Here is a 20,568-nt window from a genome sequence, read left to right as displayed (position 1 = left end):
TTAGACTTCCAAGAAATCAATGAAGTCCCCAATTGCAAGACAAAACCTGTGACTGATCTTCTTGTATTGGGACAAGCAGCCCAATCTGAATCACAATGTACTACCAAGTCATCTATAGGACCTTTCTTTAGAAATATTCCCAATCCTGGTGACTCTTTTACATATCTTACCACCCTCAATGCAGCCATCCAATGTGATTGCTTAGGATGATGCATGAACTGACTAAGCAATTGAACAGCGAAACAAATATCTGGCCTAGTGATTGTTAAGTAAATCAATTTTCCAATAAGCTTTTGATATCTGCTCATGTCTTCAAACAATGGATCATCCTTGGCTCCTGTACAGTTATCATGCTCCACTGAGGTAAGTTTAACATTAGGCTCTAGTGGTGTGTGTACAGGTTTAGATCCTGCTAGCCCTACATCTGATATAAGCTCCAGTGCATATTTCCTTTGATTCATCAAAATCCCATGTTGAGATCTCAAAATTTCAATCCCTAGGAAATACTTCAACTCCCCTAGGTCCTTTACCTTGAACTGACTGTGCAAGTACTGCTTTGCATCATCAATAAGTCTGTGACTGCTCCCTGTAAGTAGTATATCATCCACATAAATCAGCAACACCACAATATCATCACCACAATGTTTAGTGAACAAGGAATGATCATGGGAGCTCTGCTTATAACCTGCATCAATCAAGGCAGTGGTTAGTTTAATGTTCCACTGTCTTGAGGCTTGCTTAAGTCCATATAGTGATTTCAACAGTTTACACACTCTATTCTCCCCCTTACTATGAAATCCTTGTGGCAAAGACATATACACTTCCTCATAAAGGTCTCCTTGTAAGAATGCATTGCTCACATCCATATGAAAAAGACTCCAATCTTTTGAAGCTGCTACACTGATGACTGTTCTTACTGTCCCCATCTTTGCCACAGGGGAGAAGGTTTCATGGTAGTCCAAGCCTTCTTTTTGAGTATATCCTTTAGCTACTAACCTAGCTTTGTACTTGTCAATTTCTCCATTAGCCTTGAGCTTAACTTTATATACCCATTTGGACCCTATAGGCTGCTTACCAGCAGGCAAAGACACTAGTTCCCATGTTTGATTATCTTCCAGGGCATTAATCTCTTGTTGCATTGCATCTATCCATTCTGGATGTTGAGTTGCTTCTGCAAATGTTCTTGGTTCCTGAATAGCTGAAAAAGAACTCAAATAGGCCTGATACTTGTTAGACAAGTGTGAGTATCCAATATAGTTGGCAATAGGGTATGTACAATTTGTTGCAGGTTTGGAAGGGGTAACATAGTCCTTGAGCCAAATAGGAGGTTTTACATTTCTAGCAGGTCTTCCTGAAATGTTGAAAGATGGATCAATCTGTTGTTCATTATATCCAGCTTCATGAACAGCTTCATTATTTCCTACAGGTAATTCTGAGTGATCTTCATTGTCATTTTCATCTGCAAATTCCATATACCCCGGAACTATAATTGCAGGCTCTTCTGTAGCTGTATCAGGAACTTGGATCCTATGTTGAGCATAATCATTTTCAGTAACTATCTCATTAGAAGTGCCAAGTGGGAGAACAGTGAACATATCTTCAGAGTCACAATGTAATTCATCTTTAAAAGGAAATATTGTTTCCTTGAATGTCACATCTCTACTAACAAACATAACTCCAGTTTTATATTCATACAGCCTGTAGCCCTTTTGATTCTCACAAAAACCTATCATGACTGCTTTTCTAGCTCTCTCTTGAAATTTGTCACCTCTAGGGAGCATACTAGCAAAGCAAAGACACCCAAATACTCTTAGATGATCAATCTTTGGTTGCTTCTTAAACAACATTTCATATGGTGATTTGCCATTCAACACCAATGAGGGAAGTTTGTTTATAAGATATACAGCAGTTCTCACACATTCCCCCCAGAATCTGATGGGTATACCACTCTGAAACTTCAGCGCCCTAGCCACTTCCAAAATATGTTTGTGCTTCCTTTCCACTGTCCCATTCTGCTGAGGAGTGTAGGCACAACTGGTCTGATGAATGATTCCTTTTGACTTGAACAAATCATCACATTGAGAATTAACAAACTCTCTACCATTATCAGACCTAAACATTTTAATAGACACACCAAATTGATTCTGTATTAATGACAGAAAAAATTTTAATACATGAAACACTTCACTTTTGGATTGAATCAAACAAACCCAAGTATATCTGCTATAATCATCTACCAAAGTAACAAATGAATGCTTCATGTCATATGTAGGTTTCTTATAGGGTCCCCACACATCTAAATGAACTAAATCAAAAGAGGCTGTAACCTTGGTAGAATGCTCAGGAAATTTAAGTCTATGATGTTTAGCTAATGGACAGATATCACACTGATCATGAACTTGAGGGTGTATCTTGTGTGGAAGTGCTTTAATATGTTGCATAGCTCCACCAGAGGGATGTCCTAGTCTATAATGCCATAGAGTATCTTCTTCACTTCTAGTGATTTTAGCTGAAATGTTGGCTGACGTATTAAATGTGCTTGGTAGACAATCCTTCAGTATGTATAAACCTTCTCTTTCTTTACCAATCCCCATGACCTTGCCATTGGAGAGTGCCTGAAAGATGCAGAAATCAGGGAGAAAAATAACAGCACAAGACAATTCTCTGGTTAACTTGGAAACTGAGAGCAAATTGAATTGAAACTCAGGAACATGTAGCACATTGTGTATAGCTTTATCACCCATAACTTGTGTCTCTCCTTCACTACTGATTCTGGACTTATCACCTGTTGGAACTTGAACCTTGCAATCATCTTGTACAGTTTTAAGAGAGGTAAGAAGCTCCATAAATGGAGTAATGTGATGTGTAGCACCTGTATCAATTATCCACTCATGTTCTAATGCAGTAGATAGTAAAGCAGTGATACCTGCTAGATTTGATGAGTATTCAGGTGTGCCTCCTTTCCCTAGCATTTGTCGTATTTCATCATATTGCTGGTCACTAAAGAAATGTCCCTGAGATGAGGATGTTTCTGCTTCTGCCTTGTGCGAAGTATTAGCTTTTGGTCTAGTCCCTGATGAATCTCCCCTACCAGCAGGTCTAGGAGATCTATAACCACCTGAATTGTGTTGCATCTGACTTTGAGGCCTATATCCACTGCCACGATTCTGATTGTTTCCAAACGAATTGAATCCATCACCTTGATTACCACCATTAGGTCTAAACTGACCTGATCCATCATTGTAATTTTCCCTCCTTTTACTCTGAAAACCAGGAGGATAACCAACCAATCGATAACAATTATCCTTTTTATGATTCCTATACCCACAGTACTCACAAAACAAATCAACTCTCTCTGAGAATTATTGGAAGTATCCAATTCCTTCTTAGGCCTGTAAGATTGTGACTTACCTGCTAGCAGTGTTAGTACCTCCTTTTTGTCATCAACAACACCTAAAGTTCTTTGACTCTCTTCTTGTGATACAATTGCATAGGCCTCATTTACTGTAACAATTGGATTCCTAGCTAGAATGCTACTTCGAATTTGACTATAACTTTCATTTAACCCCATAAGAAATTGTAGCAATCGTTGAGATCTTAAATGCTCCAGATAAAGTCGTGATTCCCCGCAATCACAATGTGGTAATGGTGCCATGATGTCTAATTCATGCCATGCATCCTTCAATTTTGAATAATAAGTAGTTACAGGATCCATACCTTGCCTTAAGATTGCAATTTCAGTCCAGAGATGGTAAATTCTCGTCAGATTCGATCGATTAAAACGCTCTTTGAACTCAATCCAAACTTGTTTAGCATGTGATGCATATAGGATAGTTGGCATTAACTCAGCTGCTACTGTACAACCAATCCATGACAGCACAATCGCATTGCACTTCTCCCACAATTCAGCTAATTCTCCTCTGTATTGATGCTTTGTACATGTTCCATCGATAAAACCAAGCTTGCCTTTTCCTCGAAGAGCAAGTTGCATCGATCGACTCCATAGTGTGTAATTTTCTGGTCCTGTAAGTTTGATTGGAATTATAACTGCTCCTGGTGTATCCGAAGCTTGAAGAAACAACGGATGGTGATGGTCTACCACAACAACAGGTGATTCTGCAGATCCTTCTGCAGAAACTGTCATGGCAATTCTTCAAACAAATCAAAAATTCACAGCGAAAACAACGATCGTTGCTTTGATACCATGTAAAAATTAGCTCAATTCAGTTTCCTATGGCAGAAATTATACTGCCCAGATGCATACAGATCATCTTTTGAAGGAAAAGTATGAAGGAAGAAGAGTATTTCTTTATTATTATTTTCTGAAAAACTGCTCATACAATGCACACAACTCTACTATATATATATAGCTGTCAACTAATTAATTTCTAACTAACTCAATTGGAACCACTCAGTGACAGCTCACCAACTCCACTAACAACCACACTAACTAACTAATTCATTTAGTTTTAATAGTGTTTCAATTATCGCTTTATTTTATTATCATTGTTTGTTTTTTTATTTATATATTGTGTAATATTTTTCATTTCCTATTATTTCATTATTTTCTTTTTGAAATTTTCTAATTACTTCATTTCAAATGCTTCCGACTGATTAACACTTTTTTTTGTTTAAATTCGATTGGAAAAGAGAAACGCGGAGGAGATTAAAAATCGAATTAACATCAATAAAGTGAAAAATCAAATAAATTAATTAAACTATCAAAATTTCCTAGACTAATTTAAATACATTTTTTTTTATAAACTTCGAAATTTTCGAAATAGGCTAATTAAACTACTAAAATTTCACTTTTTAACACATCGAGTCTACTAATTCCTATTATAAACTTTGAAATTTCTCATTTACACACAAATAAATACTTCTTATAATCACATCTTAATCCTGCAAATTAATAATTAAAAAGACATCACGAACAAGAGATTGTACAATATTGTGTGTATTATATGAACACAATTTATCATCAAAATTGAAAAAATAAAGATTAACGATTCAAATAAAAAGCACACGTTTACGCTCAACAGATAATAGTATCATAAACTTGAATAATAATTAAATTCACGATTCTATTACAATTTAACTACATAAAAATTTCACCAAACAAAATTTTTGAAAAAGTAAAAACAGACAAAAATACTCAAAACAAATAAAAATAATATTATCCAAAATTGTTGATTTATTTTTCAAGCAGAAAATAAACCATTAATTGCTGCTAGACCAATTTCAGTTTGAGGTACAAAAACATTTTTTTCATTTTCTCCAAATCTCATTTTAATATTTGATGAAGACCCCTTAATCTCTTGAACCAAAATAGAAAAAGATGAAAATAATTCAATTTTTTCTTCATTCCCAAATTTTCTTGAATTCTTGATCCTCCTTTCATATTCTTCAGCAACCAACATAGCAATATCAGCCATAATAACAATAATAATTAAAATATAAAATTTGAGTAGTAATTAATTGGAGAGTATATTGTAATTGGGAAATTTCAAGTTGATATTTTGTGCCTTTTTGGTTTGGCTTATATATATATAGGGAAAGACCAATTGAAAAAGTGCATTTAGGGTGTGTTTGGTAGTGAAAATAGAAAATATTTTTAATTTCTTTTTATTTATTTATTCAAAAATATTGAAAAATATCTTTTTTTATCGACGATACGTTTCTCGAAAATAAAAAAATATAACTTTACGTGAAAATAGAAAAATCAGAGTTCATTGCTATTCTAATTATCCAACACACCTGATCTTCACCTCCTTTAGATAGCCTCCATTCCCATCGAGAACTTCCCATACCCTCTCGTTCCAAGCTAATTTGAAGGTGAATTATGTAAGTATTAAATATAATTATTATATTTAATAGTTAATCAGGAGTAATATATATATGTTATTTACATTGTTTTTTGATTCATTTGTTTGTTTTAACTTTTTAATCTATTCTAAAAAGAATATATCTTTTTTTTAATATTTTTTAATTTTAGTTTCTCACGTAATATATTTAAATAATTGTAACTTAGGAGGTATAAAATTAGTAAAAATATATGATTTAAATCAAATATTCACATAACTACTATATGTATAATTATGAAAGAACTTATTTACAATTTTATGCCAGAGATAAAAATGTAAAATAACTAACACTACACAGATAATTACACCTGTATTACTAATACTTACATATGTAAATTCTCTTAATTAATTCTTTCATTACTAATATTAATTAATGAAATAACTTTAATCATCTACCAAATCGTTGAATCTAGTAACTATTATCAATTATATACAAATATTTAAATATTATTTTTTACCTACTTAAAAATATAAAGATAAATAAATAATCCATTTTTTTAATACCAAACACACCCTAATAGTACAAAGGATTATGGATAAGGATGAAGTTGAATGATACACAAATAAAGGAGTTAATATTATTAATTATATATGATGGTCTTGTTGGGTGAGGTTGTATTATTATAAACGTGTCAATATTTTGTGGTTACAATTTGAAAATTGAAACTTTTAGATAGGGAATCTACCAACTTGACGAATATTCTCCATTTTAAAAAAAAATAAAAATTGTTTGAGTTTGGGTATTAAAAAATAGGTAGAATTAAAAAACGTTCATCGTCAAAGAATTCAATACAGTGAATAAAATTATTTTTTTCTTAATTAGAGGTTTCATATTCAATTTTGAATATGAAAATATTCTCAATGAAGAGTGTAGCACTCCGGAAACCCTTCAATGTATATTCTTAATAGAAAGTAGTATATCGAACGAAGCCTTATGCAATTTAAATTTAAAATAATCAAATTTCAATATACGAACGAAAAGTAAAAATAAATAAAGAAATGTTCAAACTAAGGTCGGTTAAAAGGAATTTTATATTGTTTCAACCGCCCTAAATCCTAATTGGTGAGCATGGTCGGTTTGATGAAGCATTAAATTTAATTATTTTATTAAGTGTTAAAAGTTCAAAAATGTTATCGTTCAAATAAATTAAATTAAAATAAGATAAATATACTTTTAAACTATCATAAATTATATATATATATTTTTCGTGATGCTCCTGCTGTTTAAAAGCTAGAAAATATTATATTAACGGACATACATATGTCAGAACCTTATTCCCGATCAGACATTTATTAAATATCATATCGACGAATAAATTGTGCCACTTATTCCTATTTAATCCTCTATTAAAATGAAAGACACATATACTCTTATTTTTTGACAACAGAAACACATTTCTAATGCATACCATCTATAATAGTTTGAAATTATTTTTCCTTATATTAAATGATTCATGTAACCTAATCAATGTGCTTAAATTTATTTATCTAAATAAAACACGTTCAATATAGAGTGGTCCGTATATATTTTCCGTTAGCTTATTATTAGCCTTCATTTTAAATCTGAAAGTTCAAATAAAATAATTAAAATGAGGCAAAATTACTTTAATTGATAACATGTACATAAACTTCAACTATATAAATCTTACAGATATACACAATATCTGAAGCTAAACTTTATTAGGATTTTGTTTGAAGTAATTTCAAAATGGATACATACATTTAAAAAAAAATTATCAGTTTTTTCAATAATTACATTTATGTGAATTATGATCATTTATAAACTATGCACATATCACACATGTGTAAAAAAATTATTTTCAAAGAAAATTTTTCTGTTATAAACAAGAATTGTCCCATTGTAGTAATCCATCTGATGTTTCCTTTGTTAACCCCTTCAAGTTTTATACAAGTCCAAGTGATTCCAGCTTCTGAACATGCTGTTGTGGCAATGGTGGCGGTGACCAATCGTTACATGCCACCTCGCCAACGTCCTCCACAACATATTCCTATACAAGAATGAGCATACATAAGACCGATCCAGGATTTTCACTTTATGAGTTTCTAGGTTTTAAGACAGGACAACGACTAGAGTCCAGATAGATAGTTATACATAAGAACAACAACATACCCAGTGATATCCCATAAGTAAGGTATGGGGAGGGTGGAATGTATGTTGACTTTACTACTACCTCGTGGAGGTAGAAAGGTTGTTTCTGAAAGACCCTCGGAGATGTTTATACATATTAAGTGGATTTCTTAACGAAGATATGGAGTTTGATCCATAGCTATTGTGGTGTAGATCCGCCCCTAGACAAGGGCAATCAAATTGAAAAAAAACGAGGGTGTCGATTTACCTTTGTCAGCATTCTTTTCTCGAGTATGTGGTAGTGTCGCTGCCAAATTCTCTGTACGACCATTGTAGCAACCAAAACACTGTAAAACATGCCAAGTAGGGCGAATAGTCCTAGCACAATTACAGCTACAACTAACAATACCGGTATCCCAGATTGATCACCATCGCCTCCTAAGCAACTCCCACATTCACAGTCCGTGCAAGAATGATTCTCGTAGCAACATTCACATGTCGAGTTTGAACAATTGTCACAGCATATGTTAGTATCAATGCAAATATAAGTTGTACCTGTATAAGGTCTACGCGTATGACAGTCTGCACACAAGCTGCAAAGATATGAAAAATGATCAGATACTATGGTCTCGAAGTACATAATGCGAATCAAAAGGAACATAAAACACATTATTTGTACCTTGCGCAAGAGCAACAAGACAATGCATTCTGGCAAGGCTGACTCAAATCATCGCGCACACTTTCGTCAAAGCAAGTTAAGAAACAGCCAGATATGCCCATCAACGCGAAAAATAACAGTGCTCCTATGATTATCAAAATTGAAATTTCTAAGTTAGCTCTTCCACCAGTTCAAAACTCGGGGGAGCGTGAGTATACCCCTCGACCATTCTCCCAATTAAATACCATAATTTAGTTAGTAATTGAGTTTGAACTCGTCATGTGCACTTAACCCACACTAATGTGTTGCGTTCTCACCACTAAACCAAACTGCTGGGGTATCTTTCTGTTGGTTCTTCCATGAGTGAAGGTGGTAATTCGCCTTATCACAGTTGAAGGAATGAATAATTGGACAACACAATAGCACCTACTCTTGAATTTCTCCAAAGTTCCGTCACACAAGGAAAAGCCTTCTTACGACATTTGAACTTTGGAATTACTAAGTAAATATTGTTTATCTCAAATTCATCCACCACTCGTCAACCAAATCTCATTTAGCAAGCAACTAAATAAGATATAGAATCCCAAAACAAGCAGGAAAATCAGGTCTCGGGGCCTATTGGTACCGAAGCTACATGTCAACATGGATAGGTAACAACTGTATCTGGCATGTGGACATTTAGTGCATTTATCTAGATTGGTCATCCAGTCGGACAAAAGAATATTACGAGACAAAACAACAGTTCGACATACAGACATACATACATACACACGCAAATAAATGTTGATAACTACTGCAAATGAATATGTTTTACCGCATATGTAATAGAAGCCTAGTTCGCTACCAAATCCCCAATGCAGACGAAGCCAAAACTTCTGATGTGCATCAATCACATATACTAAATATCCCAGTGCAGCTATAACCTGCAAAACAGAAAGTTAGTGATTCTATGAAGATAATGTTCACAGCACTACTAACGGTCATATCTAGAAATGAATAAGAAAATTGTAGGCAGGGTCATCAACGTACAAGCTGAACTGCGAGAAAGATGAACAAGATGTCTGTAGTCACAAAGAACCGAAATTTTATGGTTCGCCATTTTCTTTGAAGATCGTTAACTCTCAAGTAAAATGGAGCCTTGCAAGTCGTACAATGAGAAAATGCAAATCCTTCCTGTAAAAAGACAGACTTTAGGGAACACGTATATACTCAATTTTGATGATTAAAGCTTACGAGTATTTAGTAGTAATTTGCCAGCAGTTGAAGCCTTTGTCTATAATGACGCAAAAGCCAATAACTAATTGAATACTTGTCTAGTTCTGGACACAGTAAACAAATACAACAAACGACAGCTTGTAACCACGCCAATCTGAAAGCTACTCATGAAAGATACAAGTACAAATGAATACAATTTGATTCCTCGTTATACTCTTTAAAGTATCGAAGCATGTCTAATAAGTTCCAAGTTAGGTAATAAGGCTAAAACTTCTGACAAACAAACGATCTGAACACATACCTTCACAGCACGCCATTGATCAAGGCATTCTCGGTGAACATACTTTGATGAACCCTTGCATTTACAAGGGGCAATAAAATCCTCACCTAAAAAAATAAAAGTTAAAATAATCACGGAAGAATTCAACACGAAGCACTCAATAAAAGATAGTAACAAACTAACAACTCCTCTTTGTCAAAATGTTTCTTTCTTTCTTCAGTCATTTGAGTTGAATGATTCAAATCCATCAATCAACTATGCCTCGATCGCAAATCTGTTATGCTTGTTTTCCCAATACATAACCCAAATTAGCTTAATCTATACTTCTATTATAATTTCACTAACTTTTTATGAACCTCAACCAACAGCAACCCTCTTTGTTCAACTTCTATTACATGTTATCTTTTTCGCCTTGATTCTCTATCCTATTGTTGTTGTTGTTGCTACTTATGTCTCCATAAATATAGCCGAGGATCTATCGAAAACAGTCTCTCTCCCTGCCAACCTCTCTACCTCTCAAGAGAGGAATAACGTTTGTATACGCTCTACCCTCTTTAAATCGGGACTATACAAGGTATGTTGTACTTATTTATATTTTGAATCTCGTTAGCGAAAATCCAAACCTCAGCACTACCTCCCACATGTAAATTTTCATTATTTTGGGCTAAAATGTTTTAGGCTTTCATTTTACAAAAGGGGCAAAAACCCATTACTTACTCAAAAGCTGATTCACACATCACGATTATCTAAACCATATTTGAAAGGTGTACAAATCACCCCAAAAACACATTTAATTCAGAAATCATTGAACACCCAATTCACAAAGCAACTTACTTTACAAATTACACTTAAAATTGAAAAAAACAGAATCATAATAAAACACATATAAACTAACTAAAAAATTCAAGATTTAAACAAAACCAATGAATAAAAGTAAAAGGATCATCAAAAACACTCACCATCATTTTCAAGGCAAATTCTACACTGAACTTGGTCAATGTTTCCAGCTTCAAGGTCAACTTTACTGGGTTTATCAATCAGGGGAGGAACTAAAGAAGAAGAAGAAGAAGAATCATAATAAGACATTTTTTTTTGGTTTTCCTCTCCAATTAGCAAAATAAATTGTACTTAGTTAAATTTAAGTTCATAATTTGTTGGAAAAATTATCAAATTGATATTCTAATTCTTATTTAAATATGAATTATTTGCCTATTTGGAGTTTAAAAAACTCCCACCGTTTAAAAAAGAACAACCTATTTTATTTTTAGTCTGTTTAAAAAAGAATGATCCCTTTCTTTTTTTTTGTAACACTTTAACTTTAATTTTCCACGTAACATGTTTAATATCACAAGATTAAAGGACTTTTTGATATATTTGACATAATTTTAATTTAGAACCATAAAATTAATTATTTTTTTAAACTCCGTTCCATGTCAAATCACGTCATTCTTTTTTAAAACGGAGGAAATAGTATTTATATAATAGAGATATTACTAACTATTTCAAAAAAGAGAAGTATTGAAACAGCTCTAAATTCAGCATAAAGTAATACTTACAACTTACAACCTTAAAAACGATTTAGCTTGACTAATTAAACTTAAACACACTTTAATTTTGCAACATAAGTGATATACCTTCCTAAATCCTCACCAAGTTTATCGATATTCTCAATACCTCTCTCGAATTTTTATTAAGAATCACATACTTTTTCTAGAGTTTGAAATCATTTGCTATATTATATGACAAATCGAAGTGTATTTAAAATTTAATTTAGTTAATTAAATAAAAAAATATTAACAAGACGACTAATAACTCATAAATAAAATTAATAATTTATGTTAAAATTTCAAATGTTTTCAATACTTCTCTCTTGCGAAAATTATTTGGACCAAAATAAAAAGTCTTTTATAAAATAGTGTTGAATAAACCATGACCAAGTGGGACAAATAATATTACGATAAAGTCAATGGTAAGCGTTCATACTATATAACATTTGGGTACTATTATAATATTATATATGTAAATTTAAATTTTTTTAAAACTTTTAGTATTATATTATCACTTAGGCGGAGTTAGGTAGGATTTATGAATTCAAACGAATGTAATAGCTTTTCGAAGACTCTATATTTATACTAAAAAATTAATTAAATATATATGTATATTAATTTGTGAACATAACAAAATTATTGATAATTATAAAAAAATTTAAAACACCAAACTTTTAATTTTGATTTTGCCTATGCTTATTTATTTATTAATAAAATTAGAAATTTCAACCCTATGGTAGGTATTGCCCCTATTGCGTAAATGTACTATACCAAGTCCTCTTATTGATTAATTTATGAAATAAATCTATTGATCGACTCTTTCTAAATCATAGATGTTCCATATATTTGTTAGCAATTTTAACATAATAAAATCTTATAATAAAGAAATATTTACTTATTCGTACTTTGTATTCACGTCAAATATTCAAATCTTAATGTGTTTATACATATGGACTTTTAGCACTTAATCATAATTACTTGTCATGAGTTTTTAACTCACTGATTCACTAAACTATAGGAAAATTACATGTTTGAATCATACCATATTTAGACATAATATATAAATATGTTATTTAACTTGATATCTAACCGTCCTTCAATTTTGAGTGTGCACAAGTAGACATTTACACCGTTATAAAGTTGAACAAATAGACAAACGCATTGTGAAAAATCTCACACAATTTGCTATGTTATGTAAAATATATGTTTATTTGTTCAACTTTATGATAACTGAAGCGCCTACTTGAAAGGCATAAATGTCTTAATTATTTATGTTTGACACTAGATTTGAAGAGAGAATGAAAAGAGAAAGAAGCCCAAGTAAGTAAATACTTCAGATGACCCGCAAGAGGCATGCTAATAGGTTTAGCACTCTTCATGTTTAAGCGTTCTATTACGCGTTCAATGTACTTCTCTTGAGATAGCTACAACTTTCTTTTTGTTCGTTCTCGAACAATATTCATCCCTAGAATTTGTTGTGTCGGGGTCCTTCATGCCAAATGACTTGAACAAATCTCTCTACAACTTGGCAAGCAACTCTTGACCTGTCCTACAATTAATATGTCATTTACATACAACAACAAAATAATAAAACTCTTGTCAGAAAATCTTTTGAAGTATACACATGGATCAGAATAGGTTTTTGTGTAAGTTTGACTTTTCATGAAAGAGTCAAACTTTTTGTATAGTTGTTTTGGTGTCTGTTTCAACACATAAAGACTCTTATTCAATTTACACACCCTGTATTTCTTTTCAGATACTTCAAATTCCTCTGGTTGCTTCATATAAATCTCGTTTTTCCAAATATTTGTGAAGGAATGCAGTTTTCACGTCCAATTGCTCTACTTCAAGATCTAGGCTAGCTGCTAGGCTCAAAATAATTCGAATAAAAGTCATTTTGACAACAGGTGAAAAGATTTCATCAAAATCAATACATTTCTTTTATTCGAAGCCTTTTACAAATAATCAAGCTTTGTATTTGTCCAACTAGTCGTTTTCATCTTTCTTGAGTTTAAAGACCCACTTGCACTCAAGCGGTGTTTTGTCTTTGGAAGTTCAACTAGCTTGTACATGTCATTTTTTTTTTGTAATTTCATCTCTTCTTACATGGCTTTCGTCCATTTGCTCTTTTTTGGATGAGACAACATCTCTTTCAAACTTTCTAGATCCCCTTCATTACTTTGAGGAAGGGTACTTAGATAACTCTACACTTTGTCTTTTCTAATCTCCTCAGAGATTGAGGTTGTTCTTCTTCTGGATACTCCGATAAAAATACCTCTGAAGTATGATATATTTGTTTTTTTTAACATCTTTTTTATAAGGTCTAATCCATCGGTGGTCCTCTAAAATTGACAGTAATTTTTACTTAGACACTCTAACTAAACTTTATTCATTTTAGACACCTCAAGTAAGATTTCGATGAGTCATTTTGACACGTTTTGCTTACATAATATTGAGGTTGTGATACACTCGTTTATTGCGCGTGAAAAGTTTATCAATCAATTTTTAATTAGTTTTTTTTCTTTTTTCTTCCTTATTTTTTTCAGCCACCATTTTTCAAGCTTAACTACAGCCATGGTGAATGTTTTAAAGTTTTTAGGAATTGACCTATTTCAAGATTTAAATAATCATGAAATTCTTCCACAGAGGAATTTATCAAGTCATATACCACGTGTCCGTGGATTCATCGGCTACTTAATGTTTTTCCTCAAAAATCACTATGTAAGAGTATTTTCAATACAAATAACAAATGTCGTCATTTACACGTCATTTCGCGAGTGTAATTCACACATATTATATAGCTGATGAAAAGGAAAGTTTTCAAAATGATACAACGAAATCTTACATAAAGTGTCGAAAATGAATGAAGTCTAGTTAAGGTGTCTAAGTGAAAGTTAATGTCAACTTTAAGGGGTCACTGATGGGCTTGACCTTTTTATAATATTTGGTTTTAAATTCCATGTCTTTTGAATAGAAAAAATATTTTTATATAGCTTAAAATTGATGGTTTAACAGCATGATGAAATTCTTATCAAGTCATATTAAGTCTTCAAAATCTTTTCAATACACTACATTATTGTTAAGTTTAATACTTAACTCCATTGTTCATCCCACCAACTCCCTACTCACTTCTACTTACACTATAAATTGCCTTTTTCCAATTTCTAAGAAAGAAAACTCAAAGCTCTATTTCAACTGTTCTAAAGAGCTTTCTTATTAACAAGTACATTTTTGACGTATTTTTATTCTATGTTTCTTCAATTGTATCATCACTATACGATAGCAAAGGGCTTACATAAATAATTGTCACTTCAACTACTATTCATCGCCTTCCCCATTTCGTCAACATTTTGAGGGGCACAGAGAAGTCACAACAAATTTTCATGGATTCATCAATCTAGCTATATACGAATTTGATGAACTTCGTATGGACACTTACACTCAACTTCTTGTCCCTTTACACAGAGGAAAAAAAGAAGCATATTATCGCTAGACAATATAACTATTTACCAATTCCAATATAAATTCGCATCGTAAATAAAAGATGATTCGTACTACTACTTCTGAATTATGCCACAGAGTTTTCAAATATTAAATGACATCCAACGAAATACAAGATCCATTTGTGCCATCATATATATGATGTATGATATTAGTCGATAGTTAACTATTTGGATATCACTTTTAAGAGAGTAGTTATATCAAATTTAATTTAATTTGTAACTTTACTGATATGGTATAAAGTTTAGTAACCACAGGTGAAAATTAAAGCTTCGAAACTATAGGCAACACAAACTCAATATACTCAAAAACCAAATTATAACATGTGAAAATACACAATTTTCTGAGGCATCCCTGGTATACATAGCAAAGAAGATTAGACAAAATACAAGGTCTTTTGAGATTCTCAATCGCTCTTTTTAGGAGGCGTTGGAAGCAAATAACAAACAATTACATTACATGACCACTCTCTCAACTTCTTACATTTCAGCTGACGAAGACATTAAAAACTAGTTTAAACCACATAACGATAAGTAATATAACGGCCTGCAGTCTCACTTGGTCTAATAATTTTCACGACCTGGCCACGTTTTAGCCCGTAGTATCTAGCAATTGGGTCGGTGATCTGAATCCGAGGAAGCTGTTTCAGCAGGAGAAAATATTAGGCATTCAACTAGATAGAAATTTGATGATAGTTATCAATGGTGCCTATTAAATAGCACAAGTAAAAACAATGGCAGTGTTTAGCAAGTGCAATAAAATTACAGAAGACGAACCTGTGTTTCTTTCACAGTGTATCTTTCCAACAAGGTCTTCTTTTCTTCAGGAGAAAGTAGCTGGTGCTCAGGAATTAGAACATGATTTTTTATGTTTACCAACATTTCTGCCTCCTGAAACATTAATACATACATCTCGATGATTAAGCATCCTAAGATAAAAGATGATTATCAATCACGTAAAAAAGCAACTAAATGTGCATATTAGAAGCCAAGCGAGCTCCTCGATTTGCCAAACCAAACAAATAACATAAGTGTCGCCCATAGAGGAATACCAAATAACCCTTTATATGAGTGAAAATGCTAGCAGAATCATTCACTGTCAAAATACATACCATCTTCGGATAACATAAAGTTACAGAATACTTCCCAATAGATAATTTTTTTCAAACATGTGAAGTCATTCTGAATAGAACGTTGATTTGTTCATATAATGTACAATAGTGTTAAGTCATTGTCTTGTGGCTTATGAAGTCAGATACAGGTTGTCTAGGCTAGTACAATCCATAATGGCATATAAGCTAGTTATTTTCTTCATATACTTGAAAGAGCGCTTTGGATTCTATTATCATTAAGCTTTGAGTTAGAATTTGCTAAATGAGTCATCAATGAGGGGGCTTAGACAGCTCTTAGCAGTCTCATCCCTGAACTACCTCACCCATTTCACTGGCACAGACTTGGCAGCCCCATATGGCTTCTAGGAAGTTGAGATATGATTGCACGTACCAGGAAGTAGATTCTTAAACTTGACAATTGGTCTTTGCACCTTTATTCTAATTCTAAAGAATTTGAACATCTATATCCTTCTGAAACTTGAAAATGCCATTAAATGGAAAGGACCTGTAAGCAGATTCAAGGTCTGCTGGAATTGGAGTAATATCTAGAAGTATCTTTTATAAAAATATACGAAAAACCCGCTGTGTTCAGCTTGAAGCTCGGTGGTATAGACATCAATATACCCCTCCACACTTTTGAAAAGTTACTCTTATTTGATACATTGGTCCTAACTCCTAAGCAATATCTGGCAAGTGATTAGACAAACTCTATTAAGAGTTAGTCACAAAAGCATTTTGTTTTGATACAGATCTTCATCTGATGAAACTCCAACTATCAATGTTTGAAGAAGGGTATCTTATAGATATTTTCTAATTCTAAATTATATAACATAATCTGATCCTACATTCTACTCATATTAATCATTCACAGTCTCAATGATATTTTTATCATAATGAGCATCCACAACTTTTAGCATAAAAGACCACAGATTTCAATTGAATAGCATTAGCCATGCAACACAACAGCAAATTGGAAGCCTGATGAATTCAAACACTTCTCCAAAGGAAACAAATGACTGAATGTGCCCCCCCCCCCAAACCCACACAGTGCCACCCCAAAGAATAAGAACGACATAAATCACGAGAACACAGAGACAAGCTTCTCGTTCAGAACACATATCTAGGGTAACGTGAAGTGGCATCACCATTATGCAATTTTGCTACAAAAATACACTTATCAAAATGTAAATGGAATCTAAACATACTATGTCTCAAAATGTAAATGGTTTCGTACCAACATACTTGAGTAGTGTCAGGTGCTAAAACAAAAAGTAGTCGGACCAAAATCGAAGAAACTAAATAACAAAGGTACCAAACATAAAATGATCACAAAACTAGGAGTTAAGTAAGATCCTCAGCTATTTCATAACAATTTCAATCCTTCATTCAAGTAGTAAAAACAAGCTAATAGTAGAAATAGTACAGTAGTCACCTGAAAAACCTCCAAGTGGAACTTTGTAGATATTTCACTTATGCAGGTACGAGCAAAGGGAGTCAGATTTTGTTGTACAATCAGAATTGCTTGGAACACATCTTCTTTTTTCATGCGCTCTGTATAAGTTTTCATTGTCTTAACACCAACCTTTGGCTCCTCTGGAAAGAACACATATATCTGGAACAAATAAACCAAGGAAATGGCTGAGACATAGGTAGCAAATAATTACGAAATCCTCAGCTATACACTGAATTGATGAAGTGACATACTTTACTGACATACAAGTAAAAACAAGGAGTAACTTACGCCATAAAACCTGGAAAGTAAAACCTTTTTTTTTTTGGGAGAGTAAAACAAACACAGAGTATCTGACCGATTCAAGTAAAGATCTTTTTCATTATCGGACGTCAAATTCAGGAAATATTAAAATGCTTAGACAAGAAAGCAGTGCAAATGAACTTACAGTCACCATAATCAAATTATGCAAGAAAGGAAACTGAAAGAACACACCTGATCAGAACTGTTGTTACGTTTGGCTTTTTGAATTACAAGGTCTTCTCTCTTCATGTTCTCACCATACTTCTGAAGGAACTGATGTTTTGACATATTTATCTCAAAATCTCCAACAAGATAGCCCCTATCGGACAACATTTCCATCAGTGTCTTACGAACTCTAAAAAGTTTTGAGAGCTCCTCCTCTGATAGAGCCATCTTTGTGCTACTAGATTCAAAAATTCAAAAAAGAAGTTAATATGGTAAAGAACAGTGTTTTGGACGGCGAAAGGTGAAAAAAAAACGACAAGGGCCTGCCTCGCCACAAGGCGAGGCGAACGGCGAGGCACTTGCCTTTTTGAAGTGCGGCACCATTTAATACCAAAATATATAATTGCATATGTAAATAATCAAACAATAACATATTAGCAATTTTTTCAATTCAAAAACTAAAAATAGATAGTACATACTAAAAGTCTACAACTTGAATGAGAAAAAAAAAACAAAAGTCGAAACAAAGGTAGAATTGACTCAAGTCTGAAGAAAAAAAGACGAAATATGTATTGGTTAGACTTTGGAGTCACCGGAAAAGCCTGGCTAGTTGTCGGAACCCGGAGGAGTCTAGCCGAAAATCCTAAAATTACCTTTTAACTTTTAAACCCTAAATTGGTCGCCTTTTTTTAAGAAAATACAAAAGGTGACACCTTTCTAGCCTTTCTCGCCTCTTGCCTCTGGCCTTTTGTCGTCATGGCGTCGCCTTTTAAAGATCACCTAGCCACAAAGCTAAAAGGCGATGAAGGGTCGCCTGGCCTCTTGCCATTGGCAACGAGGTGATCGCCTTTCACACCACTGGTAAAGAATTTGGTAGAAATCCTATTTACAACTAATATTCTGAACACTGGACGCATCAGACAAGAATTTCAATGTCATTTTTGTAACAAGAAACTTTGCCTAACTGCCTAAGCTAAAACTCCCGCCCCTCTAGCTCGGTGGTTAAAAAGTTCTTAAAAAAAACTATCAGTACATAATGCATGGACAAGACGGACAGAAAAACTATGTTGAAGACACACAAAAAACTTCTCTATCAAAAACTGTTTTCTCTATTCAATAACTTCTGTTGCAAATAAAAACACTAATGAAAAGAAAAGACACGTTCAACGGCAATGGAATATAATGTCAAATATATAGCATATGTGACACGACAAATTTCTTTCTCGAAACTCTCAACCTATATCCAATAAAAAAGATGCTGATTCTTCATCACGGAGAATACAAGGCCATGTTGTTTTGCTGGTCACTAGATCAAATAAATAAAAAACGTAAAATCCCATATGATTGGGATTGGATACAAATTTCCCTTATAAAGGGATGCAAGTTTAGTAACTTCCCTTTATAATAATCATATCATTCTATCAATTTGTACGATGCAAAGTGTTGTCCAGTTAAATCAAGAACTATCCTACTCAAACGAGGATAGATAAAAGATTAGGAATGAAGATATTCCGGATAAGGCATGAGTGAGATGATTCGGGCAGGTGAAGAGGAGACAAAGATAGAAACTTTATTTTACACTTGCAATTCTAAAAACATAAAACAAAAAAATCATTCAACTAAAATCATAACTTAAGCACAACTTCCATCTAAACCTGGGCATTCAAAATAAAGTTGACAAGCACATTCACTTACAGTTAAAGATAGCCAATACCCATACAAACCCTACACAGAAACTTCCCAAAAAATCCCGAATAGGAGCAAAAACTAAATACCAATTCAGCTTTTTCTATTATGTATCAGCACAAGAAAATCAAAAATAAAAACTAAAAATCAACTCAACTAATTGAACGTAACATCTAAGAACAACTCAAATTACAAGATGCAGAGGCGATAAGTTACATGTATCAACGGCGGAGGTAGCGATAGTGGCGGTGGCGACACGGCAGTGGCGGCGCGGTGTGGTTCAGAAGGAAGAAACCCGATAAACGCTGGCGCCCTTTCAAGGGTTTTGTCTGTTCGGTTCACTTCCCTTTTTTTTTTGGGGTGAAAAGAAGAAAGAACAATTTATTTTGAATTTATAAAAAAATAAATGAAAATAAAAAAAGAAGGCATATTAAGTTTGCCCAAGTAAACATTCCAATTTTAAAAATTTAAAATTAGAAATTTTAATTTTAAATGGCAACCAAACACACTCTAGTTTACAGAAATCACATATTTTTAAGGTAAAATTATAATTTATCATTTAAAAGTTTATAACTATAAAAATTCCTCAAAACGAATATAATAATATAAGCGTTGATACATTAATATAATGCACGAGATACATAAATTTGATGTGCGAGATACACTAATCTGATGCGCGAGATAAACAAATTTGATGCA

General features: G+C 33.0%; 2 protein-coding genes across 4 annotated transcripts; both read right to left on the bottom strand.

The window, feature by feature from the left end:
• Positions 1 to 7,600: 7,600 nt before the first annotated feature.
• On the bottom strand, positions 7,601 to 11,268 carry LOC107019021. 2 transcript variants are annotated; one of them, XM_027916968.1, is made up of 8 exons: positions 11,066 to 11,268; positions 10,128 to 10,213; positions 9,641 to 9,784; positions 9,426 to 9,534; positions 8,633 to 8,756; positions 8,363 to 8,546; positions 8,222 to 8,272; positions 7,601 to 7,873 (listed from the first exon to the last, which is right to left on the bottom strand). In XM_027916968.1, the coding sequence occupies exons 1-8, from the start codon at positions 11,190 to 11,192 to the stop codon at positions 7,769 to 7,771; spliced, it is 930 nt and encodes a 309-aa protein (XP_027772769.1). In that variant the 5' UTR covers positions 11,193 to 11,268; the 3' UTR covers positions 7,601 to 7,768. The 2 variants fall into 2 exon arrangements, with proteins under 2 accessions (XP_027772769.1, XP_015075094.1); XM_015219608.2 differs by having other exon boundaries at positions 8,222 to 8,546; positions 11,066 to 11,267.
• A 4,167-nt stretch (positions 11,269 to 15,435) lies between these two features.
• Positions 15,436 to 20,242, bottom strand: LOC107018635 (DNA-directed RNA polymerases II and IV subunit 5A-like). Of its 2 annotated transcripts, none has more exons than XM_015219167.2 (5): positions 20,086 to 20,242; positions 18,211 to 18,421; positions 17,698 to 17,877; positions 15,931 to 16,044; positions 15,436 to 15,794 (listed from the first exon to the last, which is right to left on the bottom strand). In XM_015219167.2, exons 2-5 carry the CDS (start codon positions 18,409 to 18,411, stop codon positions 15,669 to 15,671), a joined length of 621 nt encoding a protein of 206 aa, XP_015074653.1. In that variant the 5' UTR covers positions 18,412 to 18,421; positions 20,086 to 20,242; the 3' UTR covers positions 15,436 to 15,668. The 2 variants fall into 2 exon arrangements, with proteins under 2 accessions (XP_015074653.1, XP_015074654.1); XM_015219168.2 differs by having other exon boundaries at positions 18,211 to 18,418; positions 20,086 to 20,240.
• Positions 20,243 to 20,568: the final 326 nt, after the last annotated feature.

The sequence above is a fragment of the Solanum pennellii genome, chromosome 5 (assembly GCF_001406875.1).
Source record: "Solanum pennellii chromosome 5, SPENNV200".
Taxonomy (NCBI): Eukaryota; Viridiplantae; Streptophyta; class Magnoliopsida; order Solanales; family Solanaceae; genus Solanum; species Solanum pennellii.
Note: the sequence above shows the minus strand (reverse complement) of the source record. Positions and strands in the feature narration are given on the sequence as shown.

Excerpts from the sequence above, each read along its gene's own strand:
- LOC107019021 (XM_015219608.2), bottom strand. The coding sequence starts at position 11,192 with ATGTCTTATTATGATTCTTCTTCTTCTTCTTCTTTAGTTCCTCCCCTG. Across the intron at positions 10,214-11,065 it reads AATTTGCCTTGAAAATGATG|GTGAGGATTTTATTGCCCCT; the intron begins GTGAGTGTTTTT and ends TTATTTTTTTAG. Across the intron at positions 7,874-8,221 it reads AGAAAAGAATGCTGACAAAG|GAATATGTTGTGGAGGACGT; the intron begins GTAAATCGACAC and ends ATTCTTGTATAG.
- LOC107018635 (XM_015219167.2), bottom strand. The coding sequence starts at position 18,411 with ATGGCTCTATCAGAGGAGGAGCTCTCAAAACTTTTTAGAGTTCGTAAG. Across the intron at positions 16,045-17,697 it reads TCCACTTGGAGGTTTTTCAG|GAGGCAGAAATGTTGGTAAA; the intron begins GTGACTACTGTA and ends TTAATGTTTCAG. Across the intron at positions 15,795-15,930 it reads ACACTGTGAAAGAAACACAG|CTTCCTCGGATTCAGATCAC; the intron begins GTTCGTCTTCTG and ends CTGCTGAAACAG.